At 44.7% G+C, this 26,299-nt stretch overlaps 1 protein-coding gene across 1 annotated transcript in view; it reads left to right on the top strand.

The window, feature by feature from the left end:
- The first annotated feature begins 2,896 nt into the window (after positions 1-2,896).
- The window catches only part of RNF220 (ring finger protein 220), a 47,256-nt gene continuing 23,853 nt past the window's right edge, over positions 2,897-26,299 (top strand). Inside the window, exons 1-6 of the mRNA XM_010139525.1 lie at positions 2,897-3,013; positions 4,028-4,160; positions 18,840-18,936; positions 19,959-20,045; positions 21,748-21,803; positions 23,554-23,632. Of these exons, the coding sequence (XP_010137827.1) occupies positions 2,906-3,013; positions 4,028-4,160; positions 18,840-18,936; positions 19,959-20,045; positions 21,748-21,803; positions 23,554-23,632 (560 nt within the window). The 5' untranslated portion in view covers positions 2,897-2,905. The remainder of the gene's footprint in view (positions 3,014-4,027; positions 4,161-18,839; positions 18,937-19,958; positions 20,046-21,747; positions 21,804-23,553; positions 23,633-26,299) is intronic.

Raw genomic sequence — 26,299 nt, 5'->3', positions numbered from 1 at the left:
TCTATCAACACTAATTAATAATTTTGTGGTCTCACTTGCGTGTTCTTTTGAGCTGCTCCCCTTCGGGACAGTGCCACAATCACCCCCTGCCTTTGGGGCTGCTCTGTCCCTTCTGCACTGATTGGAAGTGATAGCGGGGCAGCGTGTCGTGTCGGGTAGGGACAACGCTGCTCAGGATGTGCTCTCTAGGCTGCAGCATTCCCTTTCAGTTTCTGCTGTCACCAGGGCCACCCTGGGCCTCTGTGGGCACAACATGCCACTGCTAATGACCACAGAATGAAAATGGCAGGGGGATTTGTTTTCAACACCTCTTTCTTCCAGTGGCTTTTTCACTTGTAGCACTGGAATTTAAAGGCTGCTTCTCAGCAGAGGTAAATGACCAAAGATAGGGGCTGTCTGCTGAGTCTCATGTGAAGCTGGAGCAGAGTGAGGTTCTGTTCCCAGCTCTGCACTAACATTTCAACAGCAGACCAGGTGCTTGTTCTGGCAAAATGGTCTGAAGACATTATCAGTGCAAGACCTAAAACAAGTTCTCTTCCTTTTGTCACTGTTACAGTGTGTGGACTGGAGGATGGCAGTAAAAAAGTTAAAAATAAACTTGCTGGGCAGACTGACTTAGCTGAATTGATTGGCCGCGGGGAGTTCTACCTGAATAGTTAAACTGCTCCTTCCCAACATCTCCCTGTTTAAAAACAGGATGAGGTGAGAGAAAGATGTGTCTGTCATCAGGATAGAGAAGGCTTTAGTCCTGTGTTTTTCTGTGGTCAGATAGATATTTGCTGGAGAATACCCAAGTCATGTCTGACTCCAGCCTCCTCCTCTGTTTTGTGCTGGCTCTATAGAGCTAGCAAGGCAAGGGAAGAGAGAGCATCCTGAACTTGTGCAGAAGAGCCGTGCTTGAGGATATAGGTATTTGCTAAACCAGATCTTCAGAAGTCTCTCATGCACTGAAGTACAGACCAGAGAGAGTGTGACTTAACTCTGACTACTTCTATAACAGGGCTGGATGATGTTGAAGGGGGAAGAGGGATAGTGTGGTCAGGTTCTTGTGGGGAGAGAGAACACAGAAGATGTGTTGGGGGTCATTGTCTTGTTTAAGAGAGGGACATAATTCATCTGGGCACAATGAAATCAGCAGTAACACTTCACGATGTTTGCTTCTGTATTGACTGGAAGTCAAGTGGTTTACCTTCTGGAGTAGAAGCTGACAGTACAGGTAAAATGACAGATTTAAGTAGACAAATTAGAAAGGAAATAATTAAAATATCTCGCTAAGAGTACAGAAGTACCTGAAGTGCACAGAGAGGCAGGTGGGCATTTGGTCTTACGTTGCTGTCTCTTATTCTAGGAATGTCACATTTGCAGAATCCTTTCCATGATGCCAGGAGTGGAGATTTATTTTGCAGGGTGTTTTTCCAAAAACCAGTATCATTCAGTGAGGAAAAGCAATGCCCAGGGAATAATATGAAGCCTTCTTAATCTTGGAGCATCAGAGAGTGTGGAGGATGATGAATACTCCTAATTCTGCACTATGGGAAAGTATATCCTCACCCAGAGAGTCCAGGGAAGCCAGTTAAAAAGCTTTGAAAGAGGCCTTTCAGGTCTGTGTTGGGGTGTTCAGCTGGAACTTTATAATTCACTTGGTGATGTGCATGCACTAAACCGATGCACTTTAGAAAACGGTTGGCTGAAACATTCCTGTACCCTGGTCCTTCTCGTCCCAGAGTTCCAGCAGCTTTCTCTGACTCATTGGCTGCAGGGAGCTGTTGATCCCACAGCAGGATTTCAGAGCATGCTGCAGAGCTCACAATGTCAGTAACGATTTCTGGCTAACGCAGCTTTTTGGTGTTGTCATCTTTCATTATCACATGGACTTTCCTTGGGCTTTTCCTTGTCTCTCATTCCAAATTTTGACCTTCCTTATTAATTAAACAGCAACTTTCCTACAGCCAGTGATTGAGTTATTCAGTAATACCTGCCTAAAGCCATCATAATAAAGGACAGAAGTTCTTTTTAATGCAAATGATTTGGTTCCAGATGTTGTGATCACATTAAATGATGGCTCAAATTAACCAGAGATTGAATTAGCAACAGGCTACCTTGGCTGCTTTTTCTAATCATTGTGATTGCTAACATGTTTGTTTCCCAGAGCATGCCCTCAAGAAGGCAGTATAGCCCTCAGTTTTCCTCTACGTGAAAGTAGTGAAATAAAAATAACAGAGAGCCAGAAGCTATCTAGGATGGGTGCTGTGTTTTTCACAGCAAAGTTCTTTCCTCTCCGTAAACATTGCCTCCTACTAAGGTGCTGCTCTGACTTGTTTGTGATATTCTGGGAAGGAATTATTCAGGGTGTAAAGGAGACTCTCTGATCCTGAAAGTGACTGTTACATACCTTGTCAAAAGCTTTTCAGGTGCTACATCATCCTTCTATGGTCTGAGCAAGTTCTTCTATAACAAATAGATGTGATAGAAGATGGGTCTCAGCCTGAGAAGGTAAAACCCAGAACAGGATTCAGTGGCTTGATCGCTCGGCTTCGAAAACAATTTCAGGTTTCCAAGATACAGTATTTAACCGTTCAAATAACTTACCCGGGGATGAGCAGCAGATATTCCCTCTCCTAGTTACTAAATCATGAGTAGTTACCTTTCTGAAATCAAGCTGTACTTAGCCACAGGCTGCAGATTTAATCTGAAAAGTGCTAAGGAGCAGTCTCTGTACTGTTTACAGAGGTCAGCATAGGGAGGCACAATGGGATTTTCTGGTATGAAATCTTACGGTTTTTGCCAAGGGTTTATTATTTGGAGATGAACAAACCTGACGTGTCTTCCTTTTTCTTTTTCTTTTTTTTTTGTTTGTTTGTTTGTTTTCTTTCCCTGGTTTTTCCATGCAGCTCGGATTGGAAAAATGAAACGGAGGAAGCAAGACGAAGGGCAGGTATGTCCCCTCTGCAGCCGACCTCTGTCAGGATCCGAGGAGGAGATGAGTAGGCATGTGGAACAATGCCTTGCAAAGGTAGAGGCGCAGCAGGATCGCCAGCTGCCATTCCCTTCTCCCTACTCCCAGCTTTGTCTGCAGTTGACCTAACATGGGGCAAAAACTAACATTGCTGAGCTTGCAGGCAATGCTAACTGTCTCCCCAAGATCTGTAGTTACTTCTCTGTCTCTTGGAAGATGGATTCTTTGGGGTTTTTCTCCTGTGTTGCATTAGTAACTTTTTTACTTCATGCACCTTTTTGCTGTTATCAAAGTCCAAGCTGTAGACTGTAAAGGCAGAGCTATTGAAACTCACGAGCCTTCTCTAGGCCTTCGTGCATCCTGCATAGCACAGCGGGAAGAGTTCTCTCTGATCTCTGCCTTTGACAGATTAGAATTAATTTTTGTTGGGTTCTTTTGTGACAGTCTGGATTTGTAAATGTTGTATGACCATCTTACTCCAGAAAGTGCATTTGAGCAGAACTGTTCTCTTGCTGTTCATCCCAAAGACAGGAAGGAAGAAGGAGGAACAAGCCCTAGAGAAGATAGTTGTGTCATAGGGCTTTCTGTGGTTGTTTCTTAGGAAAAGCCCACAATAGAGATGATAACAAATTTATTCCTGTTGCCTCAAGCGATGCATGGTATAAAGAGGGCTATCTTTTGATCAGTTTGCCCCAAAAATATGCTCTAGAACATTTCTGCTGGAGGCCACAGGAATCTGTGGTTTACATGTCAGGGGTATTGTGCATGCAAGGCAGGGGAATGCATATTGAAATGCACCTCAGCACTGTAGGAACCAGATCTTTAACTTCCATGTGTAGAACTTATGAACCTTAAAACTTGTTTTGGTCTTAAGGTTGTCAAGCTCTTCCAGCACGCTTTTACTAGATTTAGATCACTGGGAATGGGGACACAAGTAGATGCTGCTGTCTGCTCTATACTTATCTGTCCCGGGAACAGTCCAACTCTTCTTCTCCATCCCACCATGAGTTTTTAACCGCAAAGAACTATTTCATGCATCTCAATGCTCTGCCACTGCTTTACCCTGTGCAGAGAGAAGGTTCATGCATGACTGAAGATGACTCTGTGGACATTGAGAACGAGAATGGCAACCGCTTTGAAGAGTACGAATGGTGTGGGCAGAAGAGGATACGGGCTACTACTCTCCTGGAGGGAGGATTTCGAGGTGCGCTAATGTTTTGGGGACCCTTTTAAATCATTCTGCTGTGAAAGTTGACCATTGCCTATGTTTAAAGGGAGATACTTGGAGATTTGCTTTTCAGCCTTTGCCAGAAAGTAAAGTGATTTCAGCTTTCTGCCTCTCTTGAGGAGAGTCAAAATTTGTGCAAATCTTCAACAGAAGCATGGCATTATTTCTTGCTTGAGAAATGTGTCTGAAGAGGGAATGAGAAGGAATGGGTAGAATGGGGAGATCATTTGGGGAAAATAGCTTCTTATATGTTACACATAGTAAGAAATACGTGGAAATATGTGAAGAGAGGGAAATAGAATGAAATTGTAAAAATTCCCAGCCTGGAGTGACGAAAGCTGGTGTATCAGCCTTTGGTGATGTATTGAAGGTGACAGCTAAGTCGCTTTAGCACCTGCATAAAATATTAAAGGGCCAGTTGTGCATTTATCACTCCATCCCTTTTAAGGCTGATAAATGAGAATCCAGGAACCTGCTCTGCACCTCCAGCACTGGAAGCCCTTAGGGCTCCCAGACAAACACGTTTTATTTTTCCTCCTTCTTTCGCTCCTTCCCCAGTGACGGAGAAATCAGTTACTGAGAAGAGAGTGAATTATGGCAAAATTTGACCTCTTGTGAGCTTTATTGGTGAATGTAATTTTAGCTAGAAACCTGGCCCCTTTCTTACACTCAGCCCTTTGGCCTCAAGGAGAAGGATTTACTAAACTGTTCATTGGCATGAACCTCTGGCACTAAGGAGAGTCTCACAAGCAATCCATGTAGCGCATGCCTAATGAGAGGAGGAATGCTGGCTCCCTCCGTTCCATAAAGAGGATGGGATGTGATCTCTTCCTATATCAGCTTGGGTTTTAATTTAAAATATCTCAAGGGGAAAGGCTACTACGTAAGGGGTTTGGACTTTGAAGCCAGATGTGTGCTCAGCAACAACCTGGCACTCCTGATCTGCGCTTACCTTCCTCTGAAATTAAATTGTAGCTGTGTTGTAGAAGAGCAGATGATCAGGAGCACAGAGGGGACGAAGCAGCTTTTCTGGGTTTTAAAGGCTACCCAGTGAAGCTCACGCTTGTCTCTTCCTGTGTCTTGTAGCCTTAACTCAGCATTTTGGTGCCCTCATGGAGATTTTGCATCTGTACACAGTTCTAGGTAGAGGTCTCTGGTGAGACCATGCAGGTCCTTAGACTATGTTTATGTAGCACAGTCACTACAATCCACGGCAAGGAAGCATGTCTGCGTGCCCCTATTGTTGTCACTGCTAGTCAGGATTAGAAAAAGCTACTCAGTTCATTTCTGCCCTTTAATGCATCTACATAGTTTCTTCTTTCACCCCCACTGAACACATGAGTTTGAGGAGAGCACAATCTTCCACTTCCTTTGGCTTGGACATTGTGCTGTCTTCAGCTGCTTAACATTGCTGGTTGTTTTTGAGCTAATTCACTGAAGCATGATCTGAAGCTTTCATATTGCTTCAGTCACGTGGAGACTCTTGCCAATGAGGCTCAGGTGGACAAAACGTGTGTAACTGATGTGATTAGGCTGTGTAAATGCAAAGTACTTGCTCCTTGTTGCATTTTCTTTCTTATTTTAAGAAATTCTCAGATGCATTTGCGTTATATAGAACAACTGCTTTCTTCCACCAGAAGTTAGATTCTAGCATCGGTCAGGGCTGTAACCTCTGCTAGATGGCTGCACACACTTGGACAGGTTTCATAGTTGGAAATAGCCTGATGGAAGTATGGGGTCTGTCTCTCCTTTTTGAGACCTTCATGACACCTTCAGGAGTGTTTACTTCCATGAACAGATCAGCAAAGGACTGGATGACTAGGAGGAGATGCAGTTCTAAAACCCTCCGTAATTTCCTCAGTGGGAAGGCTTTTAGGTTAGACTCCTTCCCTTTGCGATGCTCTCTGAAAGGTGTCTGTAGATCAGCTCACAAGCAGAGGAACCTCCCTATAGCATTTGTAGTGAGGAACATCCTCTCTGCAGCTTTTGGTGGCAGAGCCGCTGCTGAAGAAATTACTCCAGTGGAGCAGTTGGCAGGTCCCTGGTGCATTTCTCCCTGCCCTTCCTCCTCTGGAGCACACCTCTGCTGGCAGCTAGATTCAACAGCTGCCATACTCCTCTAGAGAGGTGTCCTCTTCCCTAAACAGGAGAAATTTTTGCCACCAACTTTCTACCTAGTATTTTGGAATGACCAGATAGGTACCCTGCAGTTATTATCTACTCTGTGCCAAGAAGTTTCTGTAAAATTTGGGAAACCAAAGCACAACTGGAATGATGTCCCATAGTTGACTGATTGTATTTCTTTTTAAGCAAGTTACTCTTTTTTTAATGCTTCTTTTTTGGTTGTGTATTGTCTCTGGCTCCTGACAGTCAGGGGTCTCCCTCAGTCAGGCCTGTTTTGTGCCTCTCAGGTAAGCTTAAGGTGACCATCTTTTTACTTTCTCTGCCGGTGTTGGCTCTTGCCTTAGTTTAGGGACAGAATTCTTAACTTACAGCCCTGAAGCACAGCACAATGTTCAGGAGAAGTAGTTTTAAGCATTGGAAAACTTTATCTGGAGTTGGCAAGGCCTTCGTTAACCCCCGTCACCTGAGGCTTTGTGTTTGGCTCTGTTCCCTTTGCTGAGAAGTAGCAGTGATGTGGAAATCTAAGGCCTTTTACAGTGCCAGACTACATGGATGTCACCAGTGTCTAAAGAGATGACATGGGGAAATATATAAAACCAGAGGGAAAAATAGATGTCTGTCTCATTAATTTTAGTTTTAATGGTGTGTTGCTTTAAGGAGATGTCACAGCTTGGCAAAGGGGGAGCAGGGCACTGTGGCCAGCACATACTGCGTGAGTTGCTCAGACCATTGGGCAGCATTACAGAAGTGACTCAAACTTAACACGGGTCCTGGTTGCTTCTCTTTATCATTTTGGTTGAAGGACAAAGTTCATATCACTCTCAAGGTGAAGAAAACTCTGTTTATCTATTATATGAAAGATCCTGCCAGATTCTCAGGTGGGGTAAGGATTTTCTTCTTGAAAACAGTCAGGTCTAGCACAGCAGAGCCAAAGCACACCTTCTTGCCTGCCATGATTTGGCATACTTGAGGCAGCAGGTGGAAAGAACAGGAGATGGCAGCAAGTAAGAATATGATGTAACGGAGAAGTGCAGGGATCAGGATGTTCTCTCTTAAGCTGTTGGGTTTGCTGAAGTCATGCAGTTAGGGAAATACTTGGTACTTCTATCTCTCCTTCTGGCTTCTTAAAGCATCATTTGCTATCACTTAATTTGCTTACCCAAAACTGGAAGAATACGGGGTGTAAATGAAGGTTTTTGGCAGTTGTGTAGGATTTGGAGCCTCTTTGTTCCAGCAGAGGTCCTGCTTGAAGTAGGGGTTTGTAGCAGGAGAGTTCTTGCTTCTCTTTGGGATAGGTGCATGAGATACCAAGCGCTGTTTAAATCAAGCTCGTGCTTCAATGTGAAAAGCTATAGAGATAAAATAGTCAAATATTTCCTTATCTCAGTACAGTGTCACAAGACTAAAATTTCTCTTGAAATACCTGAACATCAAGTAACCATCTATCCCCATGCCTCTGAATCATCCTTCTCCGAAGCTCTTTGTTGCAGAGGATTATTTCATGCCATCTTTGTCTAATGAGTTTCTGTGTTTAGGAAGCCAACAACGCTTCGCAAGTGGAAGCATCAAGTGGCTCCCTCTCTGATGTTTTTTTCTAATGCTCAGCATATTTGTAGCAATTCTTCTTTTCCTCTCCAGAGTGGATGCACGTTGCCCTCAGTGTTTACACTGTAAGGTTATCCCTTTAAAGAATTCCTGAGGGAAGTTCAAAAGGGTTTTTTTTCTTTGAAAGATTCAGTGTCTCTTTTTGTGTGTATGTCTCTTACTTGAAAGAAGGGAAAGGAAGGGGGGGAGTGGAAAAAAAAAAGTGCTTTATCTGAAAAGAATCACATCAGCTTCGCACTGATAGAAGCCGCTGTCATCTCTTAAACGGCTTAGCACAGTCAGAAGGCAAGAGGACTTAAAACAGTGTCTTACACAGGGATCGATGAGTGGAACACATAACTCGTAACTGCAAAAAAAAAGCAGCATGGGGGGAGAGATAACGGTAATGATTGCATTGAGGGAGGCTTGTTCTTTGTAACACAGCTTCAAAGGTGTCTGGAGTGCTGCCTAAGCAAACTCTCCTGTGAAGTTGCTGCTTCTGTAGGTCTAGGCAAGGTGAGGGGGGATGCTTGCACCCTTCTGTTTCTTAGCAGATGGGACAAAGATTAGTAAATGCCAGGTTAGCAGCTCCCTTCTGCTGCTTCGGATTTGAGGAGAGGGGTTTTTGTCACTTTGTCTCTTGCCGTCCATTCCAGGAAGGCAGCTTGTCCAGGAGAGGGGAAGGGAGCAAGAGGCAGCTAGGGTGGAAGGGGAGATCGGGTGGGGTGACGGGATGTCAGTTTATCGATCGCACCTCAGTCAGGAGAGCTGCAGGCACAGTGCTCTGAGCACGAGCGGCAGCGTGCTTAATGTGATTGAAAGGCAGTTAAAATGGCGGTGACCTTTTCAGGGGGAATTAGATTGCCTGCCAAGAGTGGTTAGAGGGAGTGATAACGCCAGCTTGAGGAAGCTGTCCAGTCTGCTTCAAAGGGAGAGAGACAGAGACAAGGAAAGCAAGCTAGCAGCAAGTACCATTTAAAGCATGAACCATGCGGTCTGATAGAACAGAGATTGCTGTCCTCTTTAGATATGAAAGAATTGAAGAATTGTAGCTAAGTTCTTTCCACCCACCCTGTCTTCCTCTTCTCCCCTCCAGCTTCTCCACCATAAAGCCTTACTCTGGGTGCAGCAGCAAGCTCATCACCACTGCTCTTCTGGGTTTCTTTTCCTTCAGCAGATCAGCTGCATCAAAAATAACACAAAAGAGAGAAAAACTTTGAAAATGTTAAAATGGTAAGCAGGGCATTTTCAAGGAAGGATATTTTCTAAGAAAGATCAGCATGACAAGGATCTGTCTGATGGATTGTGATACCCTTGAAGAATGAGAAGGACACAGCGATTACTTAACTCTGAAGTTTCTCTTTATTTCTCTGTGCCACCCTCCTCCCAAGCCAGTGAAGGGCTTGTATCTGTTCCTTAATGTCTTATTAAGGGAAACGAACAGCAGAACGTAGCATATGAACAGAGGGGCTTGGTAAAGCCGTGTAAGCTGTAACAAACTAGTTATCCTTGGGTGCCCGTTCACATTGGTCCTCCTGTCATGTACAATTAGGGCGGCTTCCGGGAAAGTGGGACTATATTAAAATACCTGAAAGTTTCCAGTAGATGCCTGCAGTCCCAGTGTCAGCTTTCCATCGCTGCAGGATCAAGATGTGCTTCAGTTTGAGCAGCAGGTGATGTAGGCCAGTCTTCGTCCAGCATAGGTTAGTTGTCCAAGAGCGAGCACTGGGGCAGTAGCTATATGCTCCTTCAATTTGTTCTCCTCCTAAATACATGCAACATTAGAAACATGCTTTCAGGTGAGAGGTCCTGTCCTCAAAGTCTTAGGAGAACTGAAAAGCATCTACTTGCCTCAGCAGCAGGTGTCTGTGAACGTAGTGACTTTACTTATGTCTGGTAACTGCCTGGCAGAAAGCTCCAAATATAGGAGGAAAACTCAATGCAGTTCCATGAACATCAAACTCTACAACAGACCTCAGGAAAATCTGTGTTTGACACATGTGGAAACTGAAGCATGGAGAAACATCTTCTCTAACCTTACAAAGACAGTAGCAAAGCTGGAGACAGTTTCGAGGTTGTGCTCTAGAATTTAATCTAGTAGCCAGCTGTGCCCTCTTTTTCAGCTAAAACATAATGAGACGTGCAGGAAAGCTTCAGGAGGCAACGAGATTTTCCATTTTTCCATGCCAGGAGGTTCAGGCTGCATTTAAGAACATGCTAGTAAGAGGGTATAAACAAATCTATTCAAATTCAGCAAAAGAATTTGAGCTGAATGGTAAAAAATATGACTTCTCCTAAAGGCTGTGTGGGAAATAGAAGATGTTGCTGGCATATTTAGGCCTTTTGGAAGAATGGTCTGGAAACTAGAATCATGTTCCCCATTTCTGTGTAGATGAGTGAGAATTCTTTTATTTTACCCTGGCAGGCTAAAGCAAACTTCAACTTGGATACAAGAGCAGTCAGTGGTAATAGTATAGGGAATCTTTGCCATAATTAAATTCTTAATCTTCTTCCCACTTAGCAAGAGCTCAGTTCAGTGCCTTTCTCTATCAGGTTTCCAGTGTCAGCATCCTCATTGCTTAGTCCCTAAGGTGAATGCATCTATACATCTCAGCATCCTCCCCAGCCTCTCAGTCTTGCTCAGTCTTCCTGTATTTGGTTTGCTACCTTCTGCTGGTCACTTCTACCTGCTGTAAACTTCCAGTTGGATGAGATGTATAAATTTCATGTTTCTTGCGTGCTTATTCTATGCCTTATCCCCTCTTTTAGAGGGCTGCTGAGTCCCAGAGCGCTCGTATGCCTTACCTCAACCTTTGTGTAAAATGGTGATAATCCCAATAATCCCTCCATTGGTGAAGGACAATACTTTGTACTCGTCTGATGAAGTAGCCCAACCCCTCTTTAATGTTTGCACCTCTCTTATTTGAGAGCAAGTACTTGTCCATAAGGTAATACTTGAACTAAAAATGCTGGGTTTTATTGTATTACCTAGTGTTATATACAATAATCAGATGGGCTGTAACTGACACTTTCTCCATAGTTTGTGTCCACGTATAGAATATGAGGGATTCTGTGGCTAATAGATGTCTCTTGAGTACTGTACTACAGTTAATATAATTAATACCAGAAGTTTACTTTAGTGAGCAGAAAAAGCAGATGAGAATAGTATGTGATTTAAAGAAAAAAAGGTATTCTTGCCTCATGTACAAAAGCCAGCATGACTTACCATGTAATTGATGCTCAGTATCGTTCATGTTTAAAGTTCATATAATGCTTCAAGGAACAGCATTTTCTTCATTTTGGAACGCAAAGTAATCGATGGAACTTGGCAAAGTAAAAATTACTTTTAACCGAAAAAAAAAAAAAACCAAGAACCTGGTGCTTATAGCTGTTAAAAGTCCTGATTATTGATAATACTTTTTTGTGAACTTGAATGCATGCAAAAATGTAAGAACCTGGTTTTTATGCTGGGACTGCCAGAACACGTTATCTGAAACGAGCATATTCAACTAAACCTTGCTGTTTGATTTACGCAACGCTGACAGCCACTCTAACCAGGAAAAGATTTTTTGTGGAAGAAGGGGAATTCTCTCCATTTGACAGCATTATGTATCGTACCTGGGGTAGGAAAAGGATGTCTGTCACCCAGCAACGGAGGAAGGAGGAAAAAAAATTCATTAAAAAGAAAACAGTAAATGCAATTATGACACCGCGAAAATTGGTAGGGGGAGTAAGGGAGCATTTATAGCACCTGAAACTACTCAATTTTTTGAAATTGAGTGAGTTTCAAGTTGACAGCATCCCTTTAAACTTCAGTTTTCCTAGATCTCAGTCATACAACATAAGACCTTCTAGTCCCATCTGCTGCACTTGCCTAGCTGCTTTCTGCAATCCATTTTTCTAGTGATCTGTCTGCCCTGGTTTTGAAAGTCTTAGGCTTTAAAACAGTCATTTGACAATTTTTATTTTTTTCCAAGTATTTGCAGTTTTGCTAGAACTGCAGCTTACTTCTTGGGCGCTTGGGTCAGACTTCAGCCTTAAGCACACAGTAGTTGATTGACGTGATTTTAATAGCATTTTAGAATACAGTTGTTAAGTCGGGGCAGTGAGATTTTTTTGAAGGAAGAAGGGAGCACGGGTCTCAATGGCTCTAAACAGCTTCTGTCTCCGCATGTCGTCTCTTACACTCGGCGGTGAAACGCATTATCGAGTAGTGCCCGGAAAGTGGCTAACTGCGTTTGACACACGCCAACTCCCTGCCTCCACACTGGATAATTGCATTGTCAACTGTTCAGCAAAGTGGCAGGTGACACTGCAGCCACATTGATTGTCCTAGTATGGAGGCTCCCAAGACTGTCAGCTACCCAATCGATAGAGTTTACACAAGACACTGTGACTGCATCTGTAACTAATTTCAGTTCGAACCTCACAAGAGGCGGCTGGCCCTGTTTCCCGGCCTCTCTTCTCTGCTTGCATCTTCTCCCTGGACGAGGAAGTTGCTTTTCCGCTGAAAGGCCAGCTTTATTTCTTGTTTCGGAGCTGGAAGTGAAGAAATCAATGGTGTGTTTTGTGGTTTCAGAGTTGAGGGCATTACAGCACATGGCTAACTAGCAGCTCCAGTTTTGCAATCAATAGGCTGATCAATTGATTAAATTAGCACTGATTTTTCTTTCTTCTTTGCAACCTAGAAAAGAATTAGTTTGGAGGAAAGAGCACATGGGCTTGGCCCACAAAATTTAGCCCTTGGTTTTTCCAGTCCTTGGCTGCCTTTCCCCCACAAATACAATCTTTGCACTCATCATTATTTAAAACAAACTGCGTCGAGCCCCGCCACTGGCAACAGCCCACTGTCAGCCAGGGCGTCACTTTCAGCTGTTCGCCAGACTTGCCGCTTCATGCTTGGCTGCCTTAGAAAAGTCGTCCTCCAAGCTCTGCTGTGCTGCTTTATTATTGGCAAAGTTGCGACATTCCTGTGATCCCTGTCAGTGGTGCTTATTGATCCAGTGATGTGAATCTGCTTAGTGAGTCAAGATTACTTTAATTCTCCCTCTTCCTTTTTTTGTTTGTTTCCACCCTCTCCCCAGGGTAACAGATGCTTTCAGATCCACCTTTCCCTGACTGTAGAAAATGAGCCGTAGCTGCAAAGACTGTGGCTGTTGCCGCTGCTTTTTTACTTGAGCTCTGGGTTCTGAAGTGCGACCTTTGAGGCAGGCATGACACTGTTCTCACCTTAGAGCATTGTGCCGGTGTGAAGCTCTGGGAGGCAGCCATGTGTGAATGGCCACACCAGATCAGACCTTTGGTCCGGGTGCGTTTTCCCCTCTGCTGCCACGATCTGTGCCTGATGGGTTATGGAGAGGCATAAAAGAAATCTCTGGAATAATCCTCTGCACTGCAAGGAGTGGGGAAGCTGCTTCCCCGAGCCTTGCCACAGCTGGCTCTTACCCGGTACAGCGAAGCTTGCTGCCCTTTGTTCAGCACACTGCTGTGAAATGATGTTAATAGTCATAAAATTATATGGCCCCCTTTTCTTTTTTTTAGAGGCAGTTGTTCCTCTGATCTATTAGCAAAGATCACTGCAAGTGTCCAGGACGCTGGTAAGCAGTCAGGTCTATGGCAGCCCGTTTGTGCCTCTGTGGGAGCTAATAGATGGCATCAGATGGATGCATCCACTGTTTCAGGTGTACACTGTCATGACACAGTTGGATGTCGGTTTTCCAGGTAAATCGCTGTTTCACTTGAGATAGATCTGGCTCCAGAGAAATTAAACCCATATCCTGTAAGCAGCTTTTCATGGCCTCTGAGTGTCATTTGTCCTGCAACAGGCTGCAACCTGAAACCAGAAGATCTATTCTGTCCCCGTTTGTGCTAGGAAAAAATGGGGGAATAATTTCACTGTCCAAAAATATGGCTGGGGAGGTGTTACGGATTTGCAGAAAGACAGCATGGCCTCATCTCTGCCTTCCTTTTGTTTCCAAGAATCTCTAAAGACATTCTTCCCAAATGCCTTTTAAAATAAAACAGCATCCGTGCCGTATTGTCCTCTTAGTACTAGTTTGGGATACTTCAGCAGCTGATGAAATAAACCCAGTTTAGAGCCATTCTTGGGAAGTGTGTGTGAGGCCTGGCCGTGTGTCTGCATAAACTACTTTTATTGCCTTCATTGTTTTTACTCTCCAAGAAGCCAACGAGTGACATTTCGTTAAGAAAATAGAGTGAACGTGCTGGAAAGGGAGGTTGTGCAAAAAAGGGTCACTGCAAGGAGTGTAATTAGTAAAGGCTGCAATTCTGGAGATTTATGGCAAGCTTTTTTTTCCTTCTTTCCTGAACACGTGTAAATTACCTGCAAGCGGAATAAATGCCTCTTCTGAGCCAAAACAGGCCCCAGTAGAGCTGCATGCCCGAGATGGGTTTGGATTTAGACTCGCTTACAAAATCTGCACAAAATTCAAGATTTCTAGAATATTTTCGATATAGGTTTGACCCTCCTCCCCCTATTCCTTGGGGGCCAAACAGGAGAAACACCAGTTAGACAGATGAGTTTGATCCTCAGCATGAGCAGCATCTGATAGCTGCATTCATAACCGTGGTGCAAATAATAATTCTAACATTTTAGTTTTGTTCCTTGGACTTGTTTGGAGTGATAATTAAATGTATATAGAACAACTGGCTGCCAAAACTGACTTATCTGCCCAGATGGGAGTTGAGGAGCAGAGGTGGGACACAGTAGATCTGTGCTTTCTAACCTGTGCTGATGAAATTTGGCTGTGGTCCTTTGGGTCTGCGCTGGTCTGGTTGCCTTAGCTTTCGACTGCCAGTCTCCACGTGAGCTCATGCCGGCGCAGGAGCCAGCAGTGCCGCCAGCACCTGAACCAGCATATGTTGTCACTTTGACCATCTGCCACTAGAATGTGGTGGGGAAAGGAGGGACTTGAATGTGAGGCCCTTTTATCTGGTCTGTGAATCTGCTTATATATCATGTTAATGACTCTTGATCTTAGCTTGAACCACCACTCACTTGAGAGATGTTGAGATGACCCATCATGGAGGGGCAGGGATTGCACAAAGGAAGCGAGGTTTGAGAAGCAGTGCAGAGGTCAGAGAGGATGCTTAGCATTGGGGACAGCTTAGGGAAAAGAAAAGTGCAATGACAATTTACAGAAAGGGGAGGAAAAGGGTTTCAGATCAGATTTATCTCCAGCCATTATTAATAGGCACATGGAAGAAAGCCGGACATGTTTTCCAGTCTTCTTCAAGTTCAGCTGATTCCTGTAGCCTGCCAGTGCCTGCAGCCTGGCAGTGTCAAAGAGGCAGGTTCTGCTTTTCAGACCTCTGAGTCAGTATTTCAGAAATGCTGTTGCTTGCGTAGAGTGCCTAAATTTTTCAGAAACTACCTTGAGTTGTTGCTCTAGGCAGGCTGCTCCAAGGCCAGCCCAAGCAAAGCTGTGTACACAGTGCTGGAGGGTGGCGGGCACTCTAGGTAAGTGATCTTGATAGGTACATTCTGATTGATGGGAGAGTTTGTCTCCCAAACTGTCACAGGGTTTATAGAGGTGCCACTCAATACCAGTGCTGGAATTGCTTGTCAGAGCACCTGCCTACCAGAGCAATGGGGATTGGAGACAGAGCTGTAACTTTGTTTTTTCTCTGCTTAATGGCCCTAGCGTCTGACCTGCCTGCTCACTCCTGTTTGTCTGGGCCTTAAGGAGGCATCTGGGATTAAGACTGTCAGAGGATTGTTCTGTTTTAGCATTGGGAAGCTAATTGTAATGTGGCTGGCAGCGTATGACAAGCTGTTGCCTCCTGCCAGATGCATGGCAAGAGCAAAAAATTCAACAAGGAAAGACATAGAGTCTGTGTTTTGGTTTGTTCCTTTTTCATCTGAAAGCAGTGGTTTGAAATTCACATGTGGAATTAGATTCCTCAAGCCTCAGGTGACTTTCCTTGTAAGAGTGGAGCCGGTCCTGTGAATTACAGATCGCGTCTCTTGTGAATTCCTAGGTCAGACTCGCAACTTAACACTCAGTTGTCAGATTTCACTTTATTAACACATTGGGATAAAGCTCTGGTCCCAAGCATTGACCTCTGGATAGCAGCACTGGCTTTAGAGGTCCTCTCTAGGCAGCATTGTTGATGGCTGTGAATTACCGTGTGACCTTCAGAAGCTGAGCCTTGCTGGAGGAACCCTTCCCAGTTGCCAGTGCATGCTATTGAATTGCAAATCACCCACGAGTAGTGGTAGGGGGTCTTCTGAAAGCTCCATCCTGTTCTCCTCTAGTAGGTCCAAAACAGTGCCGTTGCAAAGGCCGTCTTATTCTGCCTGTGAACTCCATTTCGTGTTTTCCTTGCTCCTGGATGGCAGCGTGTGCCACCAGCAGGAGCTGGAAGTTGTGAACCCTCTTTACACTTGGGCTGAGCTAGTGAGAAGCAGGTGTGAGCCTATCGGGCCTTCCTTGCATTTAGTGGTCCTCTTAATCCATTTATAACAGCACTTCTCCAGAAATCTGGTTTGAATGAGCCTGAGATGAATGAATAATGTCAGGCAGTTCAGACATCAAATATTTGAACAGCTGCGTGGGTATTTTCACTGGCTTTGTGCATGGAAGCAACCCTAGGAAGGTAGACAAGGAGAGTCAGGTTGAAATTGTGGCACCAAACACCAGCCCACCGGAACTGGCCTCAAAATCTGTCCCTGCTGCTGGTGAAAGGGCATTTGGATACCAGTGGCAGGACCTTTGTTCTGCAGATGATGCTGGACCAAGCTCTGCAACTTGTTCTTTAGTGTTCTCTTGCATGCAGTGGCAGGACTGGGATTTAGGGACCTTTTGATTTCACATCAGAAACTTATTTAGTGGATTTTGGTTTTCTTTTTTCTTTAAAGCTGCCTCTGAAGTCCTAAAACTTGATAGCACAGCTTATTTTCAGAGTCTTCTCTGGGTACGTGGAGGTTCTTTTGTTTAGCATACAATTTCTGAATCAGGGTTTTTTTTTTTTACCTTGTTGCGATGGACTGCACTTGGTCATGTTAAAAAAATAAATCCCATCTGCGAGTAGGATCACCTTATTGCAGCTTCTTTTAGGCCCTGCTCTTGGAGTCCTTGTTAGATCAGAAAAGGAAATTTGTCCTCCTCTTGCCCCTCATCTTAACCTATGAACTTCTCTGCTGTGCCCTCCTCTCATACCGAAATGCTGTATCAGATCACCCCAGAATGTATATGTCATTGCAACACATACCACCTAAACCATTCCCCTCTACCCTTCCTATGCTGCGAGCATGCTACTCTCTTGCAGTGCCATGGTTCCTGTTGTAGAGCTAGATTCAGAAAAAGAGCTCTGGAGTGTTTTCCTTTCAGACTTAGAAGGGATTTTCTTAAGTACAAAGGTTTTGAGAGCAAGGACACCAGGATTCTGAAGTCAAGGAGCCTTAATATTTGTAAATTGCATCGCAGTAAGCAGATCTTCTTTCCTTAAGCTCTAACCATAAACCACTAGTTGGCTTGAGTCACTTGGCAACAAAATTGATGGAAAGATGCATGTTTGCTGTGTGCTTGGCATCCTTGCAGGGGGAGGGAGTCCCCCATACGTTCACTCTTTTGGACACCTTACCCTGCCCCCCAAAGCACTTGCTCCAAGTATTCATTGCCTGGCTAACATTCAGATCACCTCTGGGACTGGCCAAGTCACAGCTCCAGCTTTGCATGATTTATGTCTCCCACAGCTAGAAGAAAAATGAAGACCTGCATGTCCAAAGTTTACGGCCTTTGAGAAGTGATGGGCTAAGGTAATGCCAGGCGCAGGGGATGGTGTTACTGCAGGTTAAATGCCATACCTGTAAATTACCACCGCATCGCCCACTGTGACTTCTAAGGCAGCTTTGAAAGACTGCCCAGCTTCTTTGACAGGTCTCTCTTACTCCTCTAAATCTTCTTCCAAACGTTGTGATGAACTGAAGGAGTCAAGATTTACTAGATGAGCCATGGCAGCAAGAGAAGGCAGCTTGTGAGGTGTCGGCTGGCAGCGTGCAGCCAGTATGTGATACACTTCATAAGGGGTCTGCTGGAGAAGAGGGCTGCCCCACTGATGCCGCAGAGCTGACCTACAAGCATGGCTCCTGCAGGACTGGCCGTGGGTGGTGGATGCTAGGTTTTTTACCTCTGCTAAAAATAAGGCTGGCAATTACTTTGAAGTAAAAGGAAGTTTATGCTTCTAGGAAAAGGTTAGTCTTAAAATCATTGTCACGCTATGGTTATCACTCGTTAAGGACCTTCTTTATATTCAGGGAAGAGAAATATCAAATCCATATAAACAAATTTTATTGGGAGCTTAATGAATCAGTGAGAGCACCCGTTCTTAGAGAGCGACAGTAAAGAACTATGTCTGCATGGTGTCCTTGGAAATGAGACCTTCGCCTTGCTCTGCTCTTTGCATAGATGCAGACTGTTAGAAATAAAGCTCTCTTGTCTGGGCTGGGAAAGTGTGAGTTTGCTGCCAAGCTTCTGTAAGTATGCAGGTGAGAGCCCGGTGGGGTGAAGAGACAGAGACATCTGTAGCACTAAAAGGGCTACTCGAACGCTTGGAATGGCCTCATTCTTCAGACATCCGCCTTGTGTTCAGTGCTTCTATGTTAATTTTAGCCTGTCGTCTTCATTCAGAACCACATTCACAGTGCAGAAAGGTACCTCCTGTGGGGCATTTCTGCAAAGCCAAGGCTATGGCTACCTTACTGTTTTAGTGTTTGCAGGTCTAGCCACAGACTTAGGTCACCAGCTATTTGAAAATTGTTCTTGTGCAGTCTTTGGACAAGAGATGGTCTTGGAGATGGTACCTTTTGTGAGGCTGTAAAGAGTAAAGGACAGCCTGCAGACTGGTGCTGTTGCACCATCATTAGGAGATCTCCTACACTTTATATCCAATTCAAATGCTCATCCACGTTTCATTTTCTTGCAGGTTCTGGGTTTATCATGTGCAGTGGCAAGGAGAATCCAGACAGCGACGCTGACCTGGATGTGGATGGAGATGACACACTTGAATACGGGAAACCACAGTATCGTTTTTGAAAGGTGCTTACAGGGAAGGAGCCTAGAGCTGCATCTCCCACTGGTTTTCATACAGCACTGCCTTGGGTAGCAGGGGATAATCTCTGTCCAGCCTTACTGGAAATGACACCATCTTCTCCAGTTACCAGAACTAGGAAGGATTCCCAGTTATGCCCTTTGAGATCCTTCTGTGGATCAGCACTATTTCAGACTTAGTTGGTGAAGTCTGTAGGAGACATTGCAGAAGACCAAAGTTAGTGTTTCTCTGTTGTGTTTCATAAGCAATCTGTTGTCTTCATCCAGATGTCTTCCACATGGATGGTTTTTCTTGCTTCATGGGTAGGAACTGAGGTTTTTTTTCCCTGGACACCACTTTGTTTTCAGAGCTTTTGTGCAGTAAACATTTGAAGCACTATTTGAAGCACCTGCCACTCTGAGACTGAGGTTTTTTCCTTTCATTAGGCAGGTCCTGGGGAGAACTATCACTAAGGGCAGTTTTGGGGAACTTCTTCATCTGGGAGCCAGGCTCTTTGGGCACATCTCTGGGATAGCTGTGGGCAGACTTCTGCCCGGTAGCAGCTGTGACAGTCATCGGGAATTCCTGCAAGGGTATTAGGCAGACACTGACTTAGCTGTGATGAGGGGGAATGCATAGCTATAGAATTAGGTTTTACTGAAGTCTGTATCGCCCTTTAAGACTGAAGCCCCAGCCCATAGCTGGTAAAAGATCTCTGTAACTCAGTATTAGTGGAATTGTGCAAGTTAGGCTTGCGAAAGTTGTGGAACTGCTTTTCTCCTTCTAAGAGGCTGTGGCATCATGTTGCTGTGAAATGACTGTTTCTTTCTGTCTAAAACACACCTTCCATCCAGAATTTAAAAGCAAGCTTCTCTATGAATACCAGCCCCTCTTCTTTTGAGCTGTTGCCAGTTGGAATGAATTTGTTCTGTATCCCAGATAGTGTCCCAACCATCTCAAAAGCCTTTCCACTGTCTGTACCAAGGCTGTATTTCCTTAACCCCTTGTGCTAAGGTACACAGAGGCAGACGTTATCCCTTGCACTGGGGAAGAGCCAGGTGAAGCCAAAGAGAGGGAGGCGCTCCGAGGTGCTGTTTTAAAGTAAGTACTGTGTCTTTCTAATTTGCTTTTGTTATTTGGAGAGTCTCAATTTGTGGAAAATACCTGTTCACTTGAGTGCAAGGGTTGCAATGAGTGAGACTTACAGAGAAGCATAGTGTGATGGGTGGGTCTGGGTTTCTATCTGTGCCTCAAAGCCTTCCTGCACGCTCTCCCTCCCTTAACCACCCCACTGCCCGCTAAGTGCTGTATCCTCCCTGAGCACTGCTGGACAGAAGGTGAATTCTGGCACTGGGGAAACTGTGCTGTACTAAGGCCTTACACATCATCTTGCTTCACGATGAAATGTGGCCTCTTAATAGTAGTACAACGTGATGCCATCCAAATCTTGTTTGGCACATCAGGAGTCTGGCACCCAGGGTGTGATTTCATTGCATCCTGTTATGTGTTGTGGGGTACACAAACTAATCCCCTCTCATTCGACTCTGGGGTTGGGGCAGGATATGGGCTCTGTCCACATACTTATGTGGAGAATGTAGACAGCCAGCATTCAGGGCACTTGGGAAAGCATTTCAGGCAAATAAAATGAGACTTAACAGGGAGCTAGGATTGCTTTCTAAGCCCTCTGCCCTGCATAAAACAGGGCTTAAATTATCGCTCTGTCTCTTTCGCAGAGTGATCCTGTGAGATCAAGGTTGAAGTGATTGATAGAGCAGTGAAATGAAGTTTTCTTACTGCTTAGCCTGTCACAAACACTAGTTCAAAATTAGGTTCCGCTCCATAGAAAAGTGGCATTTGCCACACTGGATCCAAACCATTGGTCCATTCGATACTTTGCTAACCATGCTAGTCCACAGGCAGGGCCTCAAGGATGCTGAAGCTCCCTCACAGCCAGGACAGTGGTATTGTAGCGGGAGGATATCAGGGTATCCCTTATCAGTGGCTGTGGACGCTTAGTGCTTTGTGAGAAAATGGAGGACCCAAGGCCAGGAGACTCAGTTCCTTCATATGGTTTGCACCTAACACATTGTTTTGCTATTTGGGCAAGATCCTTGCATGTCCCTGGACTTGTTTACCCACCTCTAAGACAGAAGAGGTGATGTTGCTGTAAAAACACGTAGAAATTCTGGCAAATTTCTGTAGAAATTCACTAGGGTAGCTGATGCCTTGCAGCATGAGCCTACATTACCTTTTGAGTGCAGCTGTCTTAGCTCACAGAGCTAAGACGTGCAGCCTCTCAGAAGATTCCTTTCACTTAGGATCTCTTACTGGCTTGCAAGAGAATGGACCAGGTTAGGAGCTGTCTGTACTTCAATACTGCTGTTCTTCAAATGGGAAGATGGAAAAGATGGGGCTTGTGAAGGTGTAAAGTTATTCTTAAAGGGAGAAGCTATTACAGCTCAGAAGATTTCTGTTCACAAGTAAGGTTTTCATCTTTGAAATTGCGTATTCAGAAATGAGCCTTAGGTCACAGGTGCTGTTTGAATCCCAAGCCTTCAGTCAGCACTGTAACACCCGTGTGATTCAACAGAGGTTGCAGCTAGAAGTGCAGGTTGGGACAACACTGGTGGAAATGTGGACTAGCACAGAAACACCTTCTGCAGCAGGCCAAGCACTCACATTTTGAAGCCTAGACTGATGGCTAGAAGTACTGAGACAAAAGTGATGGGTGGAGGGGAGACCTTTTCCTGAGCAGCAAAATTTTCAAAATTCAACTTCAGCGTTCCTCCCTTTTCTCTTTTAGCGGTGGCACACCCAGTACTCGAATAACACCGGAGTTTTCTAAATGGGCCAGTGATGGTGAGTGTTGAACTTGTAAATTATTGATTTGTTTGTATGCTACAGGAGGAGAGGTGAATATTTAATATCTTCTGATTGCCAGTAATTAGGCAAATGGTAGTTACAAATGCTCTTGCACAGGACCGGCAGATGTGTATGCACATACAATCACACTATCTTTCTGAAAGTTTACAGCACAATTAACTGTAGTCAGTGGCAGCCAGGAGAGTCCCAAAAAAGCAGCCTTAATTGGTATGGTGATCAGAGACGGGGGTCAGGTTGACTTGCTGATAAACTGCTGTGTCAGAGGGGGAGCCGTCAGATCTTGACTGTGTGATGGTGGTGTTCAGCTGCTGGGGTTTAAACTGTGCAGGCACCCTTTACTTGAGCTTTTTTCAACTGCCTTCTTTAAAAAGGTATGCTGGAAAGTTGTATGATGATCTGTTGGGTAGGTCTTGTCCTTGCTGGCCTCTGTATGGCAAGTAAAGCCTGCAGCTCTGAAGCCTGTAGTTTTAGAGTGGGAACTCCAGGATATGTCCTACTTCATGACGAGTAGTTGAGACTACAGAGCAAACGAGTGAATGTGAAAATGTACCTTTGCATGTGTTATTTAAAAGCTCATAACGTTACTGGGGAGTGGGGGGGGTGTTAAACCCACTTGAGTGCAGAGTTTTTTATTTAATCCCAGCAGCACTGGAAGTGTAAGCCACAGCCTAGTGGAAATATGAGAATAATAAAACCTGGCGCTTTCCAGCTGTAGATGCCAAATCCATTTCCAGAGCTGGGCAGTGCTGCTCCAGCTCCCTTAGGAAGGGAACTGAAGCTCAGCGACCTGAAGAGACTTGTCCCAATGATTTTGTTCCCCATTCTGTTACTGTAATGCTTTGGACATTTGATTCCTAGCCTTGAAAGTACCTACAAGACATAACTGCTTGCCAGTGGAGGAGGGGGTGGGTAGAACCAGTTTTGCCAAGGGCATGATGATTAAATGGAGAACATAGGATATCTATCGCAGGCATTTTTTTCCATGGGATAGGCAATCACATTTATTTCCTGTGATACAGGAGCACTCACTTGTAGGTGTGTTCAGCTTCAGTAACTACAGCCACTGAGGTGATGAGGAAGCAGCCCTGATGGCACTTGCTGTGAGCTGTTTTCTTCATAACTTTTTCTCGAAGCCACAGTGCTGAACTTACAGCCCAGGGGCTGGCCCCAGGACAGTTCATCTGGCTCATGTCCAACTGGTATTTCACATGCCTACCAGTGCTGAGAAGAGTCTTGGGACTACTACTACTCAGAGACCTACGAGCAGACTTTTCTGTCATAGTAGTTACCTAACACGTATTTTTTTTTTCTCTCTCTCTGTGTTTGAGAGGTCTGAGAAAAAGGGAGAGGCTGAGAGCGGAGTCTGGTCTGGGTGAATTTGTTCCAGACCCACCTTACTAGAAGTATGCTTTGACATGGTGGCTGTATCAAGCTTTTCTGAATTAAATCCTGGCATAAACAGCTGGTACATCTGTGGGAGTCAGTCAGTATGAAGCAAGGAAAGGGTAGGGGTTGTATCTTCAGCCCTGATTTATAGACGTTGCTGTCCAGAGAGAGGGCTGCCAGACGGGGACACGTAGCATCAGTCTCATCTCTTTTCTTTCCCAGAATTGCCGTGAAAATGACTCAGCAGGGTCCTCTGCTTCTGAAACTGTAACTTGCTCAGACTATTTCATTGCAGTGATCAAATGTGCTCTTACTAATTTGTCTGATCTTCCCTCAACAGAAATGCCCTCAACGAGTAATGGTGAAAGCAGTAAACAGGAGACCATGCAGAAGACCTGTAAGAACAGTGACATTGAAAAGTGAGTGTAAAGTGGATAGCTTTCATTTCTCTTGTTTTAAAGAACCATAGTGTCCCATCTGGTGTTCCCACAGGCAGTGCTAGTCTGAGGGTAGGCATACTCTTGGCTTTTTCTACCAAGAAGGGAAGTCATGCTCCAACGTGAAGCCTGGACTTGGAGCTATTGGTGACTTGCTGCTGCTGTGTCCACAGAGGACCTGTGGGGAGTCCTCCCCCAGCTATCTGCGTGGGCAGGTACCCAGTGACAAGGAACTGAGTGCCGCTTCCAAAGAGCTTCTCCACTGCAGATTGCCTTCCTTTAATCTATGTAAATAGACACATCCATGCTTTCCACCATATTCTAGTTATGGTGAGTTTTCAGATACATTGTGTGGTGCATAACAGCCTAGACTAGAGTTAGCATTTTGGACAAGAGGTAAAGATTCAAACTCACTTTAACCTGACAAAAGCAATTGGCTTGTGAAACTGTACTTTTTTTTTTTATTCCTCCTGCAAGATCTCTGCTATCAGTGTGTCATGGGATCCTGCTTTTACTGGAGAAGTTACCTTATTGTTGAGTCTTAGTTTTTGAGGGCAGTACTTCATATGGTCTCTGTTTCTTTTCTCCATGGTACCTGCTTATTCCACCCTTCATCTCTTCAGCAAAAGGGAATCACAGCAGCCCCATAACTTGGCAGAAGCCTCACTGAGGTATTTCTTTTCCCTTAAGATCCAGTTTTCACCTTTATATGGTTGCTAACAGAAATAATGTCTCAGTTCCTGAATTTTTTGCCTGCAGCCCTTCCAGTTGATTCAGAAGTTTAAGTCCTGGTGTTTGGATATACAACAGGAGCTCCTGGCCATCTTTCCTGAGCCTTTCTGCTCCCTGGATATCTTGCAGCCTAGTCCAGGATAGAAGCAAATGGCTCTAGCTGCACTATGCATTTGAGTAACAGCCTCTATCCTCAGCCTCCTTCCACACGCTGCTGGGGTGACTTACTGCTCAGACAGATCTGGCCATCAAAGTCTAAAACTACAGGATCCTCACTGCTGCCATGGACTGCATTAATTGGGATGGGGCAGTGTCGTGACTTGATTATTGCCTGACACAAAATGTTGCCCCAAGATCAAGTGAGAGACAAAACAGCTTGAATGAAGTGGAAACAGTGAGGTAACTGTGGGTTTTAAATAGACAGCATTTAGGCGACGAGGTCCATTGACAATTTGGTTCTCCTCCTGTCCCTGATCCTCACTGGAGAGGTTCCCAGGCATGTTTCAGGATCTCTTGGCAGTTCAGGCAGCCTGGCAAAGCATACGTTCACAATCAGGGGTTAACTGGGGAAACTCCCTGCTGCAGAGGAAACTTTAACGCTGCTTTGCTGTCTCAGCACTTTCCTTTTTATAAGGCTTTTTATTAGCATGTCCCAAATGTAGGCTGTCTGCTGTTCAGCGCTTCTCCCTGAGCAGACCTTGACCAAGGACCACTTGAAGTGGTGGAATAAGTGTGGAATCTTGCAGGTCAGTGCAGAAGCAGCTTTGTCCTCAGAGTCAGCCAACCATTGCAGGCTGTCTTGGTGGCAAGGACTCATCACGTCTGCCCTAAGCTGTCAACCGCTGTCTCAGCCACTGCTTGGCTTCCCTTTGGGCTTCCTGTCTGTCAGCCTAGCAGCCCTCCACCCTCCCAGATCCACTCCTATTGAAAATCTTTAAACTGCAGGAGCTGAAAGGATTTGACATTTTCCAGAACACTTGAGCTCAAGTGATAAAATTGACATAGCTTTAATAATCTGATCAAAGAGGCTTTAGCGAGCACCTTTTGAAGGATTCCAGAATCCTTTCCAAACAACACTCGTGCTAACGCCACTGTGAAGTGGGGCAAGCATGTATGCGTGTGTGCCCGTGCATGGGTATGCACACATACCCTGCACAGCAATAACCTTGCCCCACTAAAGCTTCAGTTCTGCAAAAGGTGCAAAACATCAACAAAACCCAACAGAAATTACAGGAAAAGCCTTAAGTGTCTTGCTGACTCTTCCCAGTAATGCTGATTTTTTTGAAAATAGCGGGACGAGCTTGTTATTTAAGACGCTTTATTTCACTGAGGTTCAGAACACAAGATGATGTTTCAGGTGGAGAATTCCTAGCTGCTGCTTTTTTTTTTCTCCTTCCTTCCTTTGAGATTTGTGCGTGATAAATAGTTTCTGTCCTGCCATTTAAGGAGTCTTGAATGCTCTGTGTGCTTGTCTGTGTAGAGGGGTTTTGTTAAATTAATTGATAACAGGGATCAGAGCTAGAAGCCTACAGAAAAGGAGGGGGAAGGGTTTCACACTGTCTGGCTGCTTCCCACTCCACTGCTGTACCATGATATATGGCGACCCAGCCCAACAGGCTAAATTGATTCATCTCTAGTTCCTCTTTCTTAATCTGGAGCTAAATTGGTTTCATTTTTCTTGTTTTGGGTGGTGCTTACAGGAAGTTTTTGGCAGCAGCACTTTACTCCATTGTTTGTAACTTTAACACTCAGATTTAGAGGCAAAATTTGTTGAGTGGCATGTAATACCCTGTGTTAGCATCTGATTAGCATTTTTTAAATTGTCCAGAAATACATGGCTTACCACCTGTGTCAGCTGTGCTCTCCATTTAGAGCAGTAGTTAATCGAATTAGCAGCGATCCGCATATTGATCCTTC

This window comes from Buceros rhinoceros, unplaced genomic scaffold (genome assembly GCF_000710305.1).
Source record: "Buceros rhinoceros silvestris isolate BGI_N320 unplaced genomic scaffold, ASM71030v1 scaffold36287, whole genome shotgun sequence".
NCBI classification, from domain to species: domain Eukaryota; kingdom Metazoa; phylum Chordata; class Aves; order Bucerotiformes; family Bucerotidae; genus Buceros; species Buceros rhinoceros.
The sequence above is the reverse complement of the archived record's forward strand: the minus strand, read 5'-3'. Positions and strand labels throughout refer to the sequence as shown.